Genomic DNA, 10,847 nt, shown 5'->3' with positions numbered 1-10,847 from the left:
TAATATGCACTCCATTTTGTTTAGCGACAAGAGAGAGACTGGGGCCCTGATTAGCAGGGTCTCAGCCAAACTATAGCCAGAAATCAGTGTAAACATTCAAAAAAAGTGGGGGCAACATGAGAGGCAGATCCTACTCTCCTACACATTCCTTTTCCTGCCCTTCTTTTCGAGCTCTGGTTCCCTCGCCTATAGATTTATTTCGTATTTTATCTGAAATATATATATTATTTACTTTACTCTACCCTTTGCGTTTTTCTTTCTGTACCGGTCTTATTTCTCTTCCCTGGCCTCTTCTGCTTTGGGAGCTCGCTCATCTTCCTGTTTAGAGCGGAGAGGCCAAGAAGAGAGACTGAAAGTCCTGCAATCATCTGCAAAGTCAGGAACACTGCAAACATATGGACCCACTGAAGAGACCTCATACAGACATACACACTCTGCAAAGGCAACCCTACCCTCTTCACACGCACACACATCCAACCTACATACACGAAACCTCCTGCTGAGGCACTTTAAGAACGCACAGACATGTATGATCGACTGTTTCACAGGCCCCTTACCTGGCAGGTGCAACAATGTGTGTACACACACACACACAAACACACACACACACAACACACACACACAACACACACACACGTGCAGCAGAAACACCATCTCTTCTACAGACAATGCCATAAGCCGTCATACTCCACAACAAACTATTGCAGTGACTGAAGCTTTGGTCTAGGCTGAGAGATGGAAACAGAGGGAAACCGCCCTCACGTTACTTTGTAATACTTGCATGTTTCTATTACTTTCATGTTTTATATCACAAAACCTTGATTTACAAACCTGTGCTGAATATACCCAGCTAGCAGCCCATCTGGACATGGAGGAGGGGTCCTGATCCAGTCACGTATTATGATCAGTGAGGATAATTAAGTGGAGACAAACCGATTCGACATTGAAATCCTCTGGCTTTGAGTCTCTGCGACCTCCCCTTGAAGCTTTGACTAACAGTGTCACATCGGGCCCCTCACACCTCCCCGATGAGGAAGACTCTAGATATACATAAAGCATTCACTCTTCATAAATAAAAAATCACAGAAGAGCAGAAAGAATATGAGTGAAAGAATCAATCAAGATTTATCTCGAATTCAAAATATTCCACAAAATTGATACATCAATAGCGCAGAAGTACAAGTCAATAACTAAAATGAATTTTTACGTTAACTAATCAGTTCACTAACACTGGTAGGAAACAAGGAATTGGTGCATCAAAAGTATAAGATACATCCTACATTTAAAAATGATTACACGTTTGATTAAACATTCAAAGATGCACAGACTGACAAAAAAGATGTCATAGTTAATCACACCGCTAGTTAAATCACACCTGCGGAAACGATACCAGAAGCATCCTCAAACCTACGGATGAAAGGAATTCTTAAGCTACTAAAGTCACTTTTTGAGCTAAAACTCTTTAGTTGCAGTTTGTTTCATACGTTTGGCTAATTACTACAGAATGTCTGGATCATTTGAGGTTAGGAGGAAACTTTATTCAGAGATTCTCACACTAGCTTTCTTTAAAAAAAAATATTTTAATTTAAAGGGCCCTAATACATTGAAAATGTTGCTCAGCTCATAACTCTTGGCAAATTGCCGCTCTGTTATCCTTTTATCTGTCACCTCAGTGTTAGCAACTTGGCGTCACAGAAATTGATGACCTCCTTATTCTGTGCATTTCAGTGAAAGCTAGGGACAGCTGTCTTGTTGACCAATCAAACTACCTTTTAAATACGTTGGAGCATCCCCAGTGCCCTCCCCCTAGGTTGAGAAGTTGGTTCTCAGTGAACACCCACCATGCCATACAGGAAAGGAAGGCATTATTGATCCTGCACTCATCTAAAGTCAAGTCATGTGATCGGCCTGGCAATCACACAGCTGCAGCTCTGCAACCTTCATTATTGATCCTGCACTCTTTTGAATTGAAGAACTTGGCCTGGATCATCATTTGTTCCACATCAGAGGTTCAGAGGTAAATGTCATGCACTGCAAGGGTTAACCCAGAGAGCTGCAGCTCACATTTTCCTACTTTCACTTCTACTGCTTTTCTAAACTGTTCTCTGGCCGCTGTCAGAGAACCATTAATGATGCATAAACTGACCAAAACCACAGCCAGCTCTGAAGAATGTTCATTTTGTGCGTGTTAAATTGTTTTGAGTGTGTTGGGTTTATATGTTTTATTACTAATCTCTAAAATTAGCTGAAAGTACCATGTTTAGTCCAAGCATTGTTCATGGTGTTGATTTTAAAGGTAGCATGGTCAGGTGTGCGTGGATTTCTCTCGTTTTAACTCTCTCACAGAATAAAAACCAACAATGTTTCTATACTGCTAGTCTTCCAATGGGTTCCCTGATATTTCATGTTTTTCCTAGATGTAGGGAAATAAAAAAAAAAAGCAGAGAATAGACAATTTTATATTTTTTCAAATATATTTGTTTTTCTCCTTTCCTACTAGTTCAGTCTTCTATCCTCTGCTTTTTATCAGCTGGTATTTGAATGTCCTGCATTATTGTAATTTTATAATATTCTATAATTCCTTCATCTCACAATAACTCATTTTTTTCTTCAGTGTACGCCCACAGGTCAGTATTATTGTTGATGCACTTAAATTATTACCAAATTCACTGCAGCTCTATGTTTATTTCTATGTGTGTTCAGTGATGGTGGTGTGCTCACTGATGTCTTTGTAGGTGTGAAGATTGACTGAAGCTCTTCACACATTCACAGCACTGGAATGGCGTTTCTCCTGTGAGTGTTCGCTGATGTTTATGTAGGTCTGATAAGTGACAAAATCTCTTCACACAATCACTGCACCGGAACGGTTTTGACCCCGTGTGTGTTCGCTGATGGTGTTTTAGGCCTGATAAATATATATATAGATCTTCCCACATTCATTGCACTTGAATGGTTTTTCCCCTGTGTATGTTCTCTGATGCTCATTTAGGTGTGAAAATTGACTATAGCTCTTCAGACATTCACTGGAATGACATGGTTTTTCCCCAGTGTGTGTTCGCTGATGCTTTTCTAGGCTTGATAATTGACAAAACCTCTTCACACATTCACTGCAATGATATGGTTTTTCTCCAGTGTGTATTCTCTGATGGAGTTTTAGGTATGATAAATATATAAAGCTCTTCCCACAATCGCTGCACTTGAATGGTTTTCCCCGGTGTGTGTTCGTTGATGATACATTAATGAAGAAGAGTCACTAAAACTACTTCCACATTCACTGCACTTGAATGTTTTTTTCCCCAGTGTGTGTGTACTGATGCTGTTTGAGGTGTGATAATCGACAAAAGCTCTTCACACATTCACTGCACTTGTATGGTTTTTCCCCTGTGTGATTTCTCTGATGGTATTTTAAGTCTGTTAATCGACTAAACCTCTTCACACATTCACTGCACTTAAATGGTTTTTCACCTGTGTGATTTCTCTGATGGTATTTTAAGTTTGTTAATCGACTAAACCTCTTCACACATTCACTGCACTTAAATGGTTTTTCCCCTGTGTGTGTTCGCTGATGATTCCTTAATGTTGAAGAATCACTAAAACTACTTCCACATTCACTGCAATGATATGGTTTTTCCCCTGTGTGTGTTCTCTGATGATTCCTTAACGTTGACGAATTCCTAAAGCTACTTCCACATTCACTGCAATGGTATGGTTTTTCTCCTGTGTGTGTTCGTTGATGATCTTTTAATGTTGATGAGTCACTAAAACTACTTCCACATTCACTGCAATTATATGGTTTTTCTCCTGTGTGTGTTCTCTGATGCCTTTTTAGGTTTGATAATTGACAAAAGCTCTTCAGACATTCACTGCAATGGTATGGTTTTTCCCCAGTGTGTGTTTTCTGATGCTGCTTTAGGTCCGATAATTGACAAAAGCTCTTCAGACATTCACTGCAATTATATGGTTTTTCCCCTGTGTGTGTTTGTTGATGATACATTAATCCTGAAGAGGAACTAAAACTACTTTCACATTCACTGCAATGGTATGGTTTTTCTCCAGTGTGTGTTCGTTGATGAACTTTTAATGTTGATGAGTCACTAAAACTACTTCCGCATACACTGCAATAATATGGTTTTTCCCGTGTGTGTGTTCTCTGATGCTTTTTTCGGTGTGATAATTGACTAAAGCTCTTCAGACATTCACTGCAATGATATGGTTTTTCTCCAGTGTGTGTTCTCTGATGGAGTTTTAGGTCTGATAAATATATAAAGCTCTTCTCACATTCATTGCACTTGAATGGTTTTTCCCCTGTGTGTGTTCCCTGATGCTGTTTTAGGTGTGCAGATTGACTAAAGCTCTTCACACATTCCTTGCATTTGTATGGCTTTTCCCCTATGTGTGTTCTCTGATGCCGTCTTAGGCCTGGTAAATATATAAAGCTCTTCCCACATTCACTGCACTTGAATGACTTTTCCCCTGTGTGTGTTCGCTGATGACTTCTGAGTTTAGATGATTCAGTAAAACTACTTCCACATTCACTGAAGGCGTATGTTTTTTCTTTCTTGGTTAGTGTCTCGGAGTCAGGTATGTATTTTTCTACATCTCTTGACTGTGCTTCCTGAAGGGTCAACATGACAGAAAAAGCACTTGTGTTATTCTCATACTCCCTGTATGTGTGTGGTATTTTGCACATTTGCGTTCCCACTAAACACTAAAGTGCAAAGGTCACCAAATACTCGTCACACTCATAACATGTGTAAGGCTTCTTTGTGGGCGATAGTGTCTTTAGACTGGAAAATGTTTCTGCGAGCTTGCGAGTAAAGATCCATCGTCCTTCTGGTTGGTGCACACTGGGACAGTACTCTGTGTTTTATATAGCAGAACCCCCATTTCTTTTAACTTTCAGTTAACTGCGCTTTTCGCTGGTTGCTTTGGAATGGCCTGAAAGAGTTTACAATACACCTCTAGCACTGAATGGTGGTCTGATATCACTTTAGGAAGCAGAGCACTGCAGTAACCAACTCATGATCAGAGCTGGTACTGGACATGTTTACACAAGAAGTGGTTGATCAGTGTTGTCTTAATTTTCTAGAGGTCATTTCTTTATCTTGAGGCACGGAGGTGCACAGGTGAGACTCGTAGAACCACCGAATTGCCCTTGACGGTACTTCCAAGATCTGTCAGTTTATGTTCAGGTTCGGCTGTCTCCGATGGCACTTATGTTTTACTGATTACTGGAACTCAATGTTTCCGACTTTGCTTTTGCAGATTTCCAGTATTATCTTCATTATTCTTAAACATGTTGTACAGTCAAGGATTGTTTTCTGTCGGATGTACAGAAATTTAAATTACTTAAATGGAAAATACCGGCATGCACAAACACAATTTTTTATTGATTGTAAAAGCATCTCGTTTATTACTATTGTTGAAACTTATGAAGGCATATTTAACCATACAGAGATATTTACATAAAAGTTCCTTTAAACATGCCACAATCTTATTTATTTCAGCAAAGGTGTTCATAGAGTAACTTAGCAAAAAATGGGCGCTCGCATAGCACTCGTATTGTAGTTACAGCTTTAGGTAGATGCATATGGTCAAGGTTTTGTTAAAACAAGAACAGCTCTTGGAGTAAGAGATGGATCCGAATTTCCAATTGCAGCCTAGGCCACTGTTCATCCCATCCCCTTAACCCTCTACTCTATCTTCCTAATTGCATAATCTAGTTTGACCTAATGTATTTCAACAGCTGGATCCTCTCTTCAGGATTAGCTGATTTCCACCTAGTTATCGCATGCATATAACGCTGGGAAGCCCAAAACAGAAAGAGTACCCTCTTCTCTCTGGACATCTTCTGTCATGATGCTGCTGTTTAATGGGCTGCCTTTGTAGAACGGAGTCATGGAACTTTCCTCCAACCACCCCAGGATTTGCTCCATCCCTTCCTTCCTTCATCTGACCATACCCCATTCTCCTCAACTCACCTCAGCTTCCCCCCATGTGAGCATGTAATACTCTGGTCCCTCCCCTCTTTCCACTCTGGAAATTTGGTGCCCTTAGCCATGGATTCCCTTTTTTGAAGATCACTAGACTCCAAACTGGTTCCAGCCGGCGGTAATTCCTACACTATCATATACCCCCCTAAACTATCTAATAGCGTTTTTAAGAACTTCAAACACAGACTTTTCAAATTCCAACCAGAAACCCTTATTTCCACCCCCTATGTCTGCACGAATAAAGGAGCTACCATAAGTGACCTTATCTTTTACACCAAAAGACCGCACGATGAAGGAAAGCTCTATGCTCTATGCTCCGGATCACTACATCCACTAAAGAGCCCCATGGTCTCAGACTCTCGGTAACTACCTCTATCGTTTGCCGAGCAGAAGCAACCATCTCCCTTTATAATAATGGGATTATCCTCAGCCAAGCATTTGAACGCAACCTAGAACACCTTGATGAAATTTTCCTCACTCATCAAACTCTCTATGATGAAGAAAGTTCTGTATCCTCCCCTCTCCCCACTACTTGTATTGCTCCACCCCTTTCTCCTCCTCCCCATCCACCTTCATGAGATTACCGAACAGCATTCATTTACCATTACCCTTGCCGCTTAATTCAACCAACAGTTGTCGTCATAATAGTCTGAGCCCTCGCCACACCCCTAGAGCAGTGACCACTGAAATACACAGACTCGATACAAACACCATCACCTCATCTCTGCACCTGACCTCTGAACATTCCCCCGCTGTCACCACTGATACGTCTGTGACACCCCCTTTGGACCAAACCATGACACTTGCTATCTGGGAACCCCCTAACTTGACCAATAACATGGCTCTGATCTCCTCATCAACCAGTTTATGAGTCCCACACCACCACTCCTCAATCATGACTCCAGCTCTATTCCCCCTCCCCTGGTTCTCCAAACACAGCTTCTCACTAACACCATAGACCAGAGCACCCTCTCTCCTGGCCCCCTGACCCACATCACGACCACCTGTTCCCACATTACTATTTACTTCAAACTCACTGAGATCTCTCAGGACCTTCATCAATTTAAGGCTAAGGTTCAAAGCATAATATCCCTGACCTCCGAGCTCGTTAATTGTTGGTGTCCCATGAGGCCGATGGGTAAGAATAGACACTCCCTTTAGCAATCCAATAACAATCATGTTAGACAGATGTCACTCCGCACATCCAATGGGATCTCAGCAATCGCAACGTCACCTCATTTGACGTGGAAGACAATTCCCTACCCCAATGCCTCCACCCGACACATCAGGATGAAAGATACTCAATCGGACAACAATATTTACTCCCTCCTCCTTCAGTCGAATCCACATAGAGATCCTAGGCCCAATCCCAGAGCAGTTAACAATTCCAACTTCAAGCAAATTCCCATCACTCAGGCTGCCTCCGCTGTCGCCATACCCCACCTGAAATGTACGCTGCTCAATTGCAGATCGGCATCTAAACACGCGGTGGATATTGCTGACCTTATCCTAACTCATGATCTTTACCTGATAGTCCTGACTGAAACTTGGCTAAATGACTCCTTCATACCAACGCTCGACATTCTAATACCGCCCAGCTATGACATCATCAGATTAGATAGACCAAACAGACCTGGTGGAGGTATCCCCTGTACTCACTACAATAATCTCTCTGTGAAGTAAGCCCAAAACGTTACTCTCATCTCGTGTGAATATCTAGGCATTGATATCCTGAGTAAAGATAGACCTTGATACAAATTGCATGCGTTTTACCACCCTCCAGGAGATTACCTCCCATCGAATGAACAAATTATGGAAATCATCACAACCAACTCTGGTGTATACTGCGCCCAAATTTTCCCGGGTGACTTTAACCTCTACTAGAATGACCCTAATGACATATCAGTGATTAGCCTAAAAACCTTCCTAGCTCACCTAAACTTGATCCAAATATGCGAAAGTCCTACCTACAACCTGGGAGCGATCCTGGATCTAATTATCTCAAAAGCTAATTCCATTCAACTTGAAGCTATCATTCCATGTGATTGGACAGACCACCACTGCATCACTTTGCACATCACTGAATCGCTGTCCTCAAAAAAGGTTCAAATAAAAAAAAAACAGACACTGGAAAAGGAACCCTCGAAACATACACCTGAATGAACTGACATCTATCAGCAATTACATCATACCCCCTCCATAGGACATATCAGATGTCCAGGATCTTACTGTTCATGACACTAATTCAAAGACAAACATTCTAGACTCTATGGCACACCTCCAACTAAAAAGAGTATCCGCCAAAGACTCCAAGCCTTGGTACAATGCTAGTCTAAATGCTGAAAGATGCAATCTAAGATTGGCTGAATGGTCATGGAGATTCTCCTCCTCGCTCGAACACCTCCAGCACCTGAGATCTCTAAGAATCATTTACAACAAAAACACATACATAGCTCAAAAGCAAATGTCTTAAGGAAACAGCTAAACAATGCCAGGAACTGACCTAAAAACTGTTTGAACTCGTGAAATTGCAATCCAACAGGAACCTTAACCTGCTTTCTGGGTCTAATCTGCAGCCTAACCGCTAAGAATTTGCCGCCTTCTTCCTGGAAAAGACAAAAAAAAAATGTGACTTAAAGACTGGATTGGATCTCCTCCCGACGCCTTCACACGTCAGACCCCACCCGCCTATTTGGCCTGAGCGTCCAGCACACCCCCCCAAAAATATTGCAGCATGGTGTTCATTCAAATCCTTTGATGAAACGACCATACTACAAATCCTATCAACATTTAAACCTTCAAAGCACTTCAGCGATCCGCTTCCTTCAAATCTCTTCATTGAGATTAAAACCTCTCTTCTCCCACTCTGAACCAAAATAGTAAATGATTCATTAATTCAAGGCACTCTTCAAACTGTCTCAAGTCTGGACAGATAACCCCCATTCTTAAAAAACCCATGGCGGAACACACTGATCTAAATAACTTCTGCCCTATCTCTAGCATCCCGACTCTTTCAAAGCTCCTCTATAAATGTGCCCATACCCAGCTATGCAATCGCATAGAGCAATTCCAACTCTTAAACCAATTCCAATCCGCATTCCTTCAGGGAAGCAGCACTGAATCAGCCCTGACTCACATCGTTGATGACGTGTTACAAATGCTTGATAAAAATGAATCCTGCCTTTTCAGTGTCCTTGACCTCTCATCAGCATTTGATACGGTCAAACATGACAGCCTCCTTGACTTACTAGAAAGCAGGATGGGGCTTACTTTCAAATGGGGATCTTAAGGAAAATCAAACCTTTCCTCCCCTCGATGACTTCAAGTCAGTTGCTCAAGCCCTAGTTATTTCCAGACTGGACTATGGAAATGTAACCCTTTGCGGCCTTCCTAGAACAAAGTTGGCCCCCCTTAATTAAGCTGCAAGGCTTATTACTGGATCTGAATGCAATAACCACATTACACCTTATTTGAAATCACTTAACTGGCTCCCTTACGAGGCACAAATTAATTATTAAATTGCCTGCATGACACACAAAGCCATACACTCCAACACTCGAGGTACTTTGCACAAAAACTGGAGGTGCCTGGTGACTCTAGAACCTCATTCTTTCCACAAGATGGAGAATGCACCAGAACAGTGCACGCTGCACATAACACAAAGATAAAGTGTGTTCTGCGACTCTCTCACATGCCCGGCAAGTACACAGCCCATACACAGCTTTTACAAAGGCCCACATGCTAAGCAATGCTTTTCAAATACACACAAAATGCCATAGGCACAGCTCAACAATGTAAAATCGAATTAATTCATGGTGTGAAACCCACCAGCAAATGATCCAAAGCGTGCTGCAGGACACAAGGGTCTTTACTATCTCAGCTGCGTTACACAACAGCAGAGTTTGCTTTAACCTAAGTGTTCTTCCTTCGAAAAAGGTGCTATTCATGTGGTATTTGTACAGCCAAACCTAACCAATAAGCAACAGAGCTCCCTATCGGGTCCAAGGCAGGGACAGAGTCAACAAGTGATAGGTGAGGTAGCTGGATAGTGGATTGTTACTGCATTGCGATCGAAGAGCCTGAAACTAACAGCATGTGTGCTGATTCCTCAGCAGCTTCTCCTCTATGACAGGTAGAGCGGGTGCAGGCCCAGATCAGACAGAAATAATACATTTATAGCTCAGTAGTATTCTAAGATAAAGAACTGGGTAGTAGGACGCTGGCTTCCAATAACACAGAGCTGAGCACCTCACCTCAGCCATTCTTTAACGATTGTTTGAAGAACAGGGCAACAGGAAGGTGTGTTAAATGCCGACCATAAACCTTTCACCACCTGTACACGGGGACGCCATTGGCTAGATGGAACGCTGTGATCCCGCAACCGCTCAAGTCATGCATGCACGCGCTACAACATGTTGGAAAGGCTTACTTGAACCCTCGACTCCAATTCACACAGTTTAACTACACACATCACAGTTATCTCTCCCCCCACCGTATCCAGCGCATGTTTCCTGATTCGACACCAGAGTGCCCGCGCTGTAAACTGGCTGATGCCAGCTTCTAACATATGGTGTGGGAGTGCTCACCACTACAGGTGTCATGGATCGAGGTTACAGCCACCATAGTGGAATTCGCAGACCATACACTGTCACCTACTCCTGAATCCTGCCTTCTAGGCCTCCGCCCTAAAGCAAAGGGAGGCAAACACTTACACAAGTTTATAGATCTTGCATACGTACTTTTCAAGCGCCAAATAGAGATGTCTTGGAAAGCAGCCTCTGTGCTGGACACTAAGAGGCAGCTGCAAACTCTCCTGCGCTGTGCACGAGCAGAGGCCAACACACTACACATGCT

General features: G+C 42.3%; 1 protein-coding gene and 1 pseudogene across 4 annotated transcripts in view; both read right to left on the bottom strand.

Moving 5' to 3' along the window:
• Positions 1 to 1,100: 1,100 nt before the first annotated feature.
• LOC146838984 (uncharacterized) lies at positions 1,101 to 3,250 on the bottom strand (annotated as a pseudogene). Its single transcript, XR_014960149.1, has one exon. The product of XR_014960149.1 is annotated as an uncharacterized LOC146838984 (transcript).
• The window catches only part of LOC146838982 (uncharacterized), a 138,066-nt gene continuing 128,319 nt past the window's right edge, over positions 1,101 to 10,847 (bottom strand). For 2 of the 3 annotated variants that reach the window (XM_085603017.1, XM_085603016.1), the window contains exon 3: positions 1,101 to 5,321. In XM_085603017.1, coding sequence (XP_085459143.1) covers positions 3,272 to 4,690 — 1,419 coding nt within the window. In that variant the 5' untranslated portion in view covers positions 4,691 to 5,321 and the 3' untranslated portion in view covers positions 1,101 to 3,271. The remainder of the gene's footprint in view (positions 5,322 to 10,847) is intronic. The other variant, XM_085603015.1, reaches the window with a different exon arrangement.

This window comes from Triturus cristatus, chromosome 4_2 (genome assembly GCF_964204655.1).
Source record: "Triturus cristatus chromosome 4_2, aTriCri1.1, whole genome shotgun sequence".
NCBI classification, from domain to species: domain Eukaryota; kingdom Metazoa; phylum Chordata; class Amphibia; order Caudata; family Salamandridae; genus Triturus; species Triturus cristatus.
Note: the sequence above shows the minus strand (reverse complement) of the source record. Positions and strands in the feature narration are given on the sequence as shown.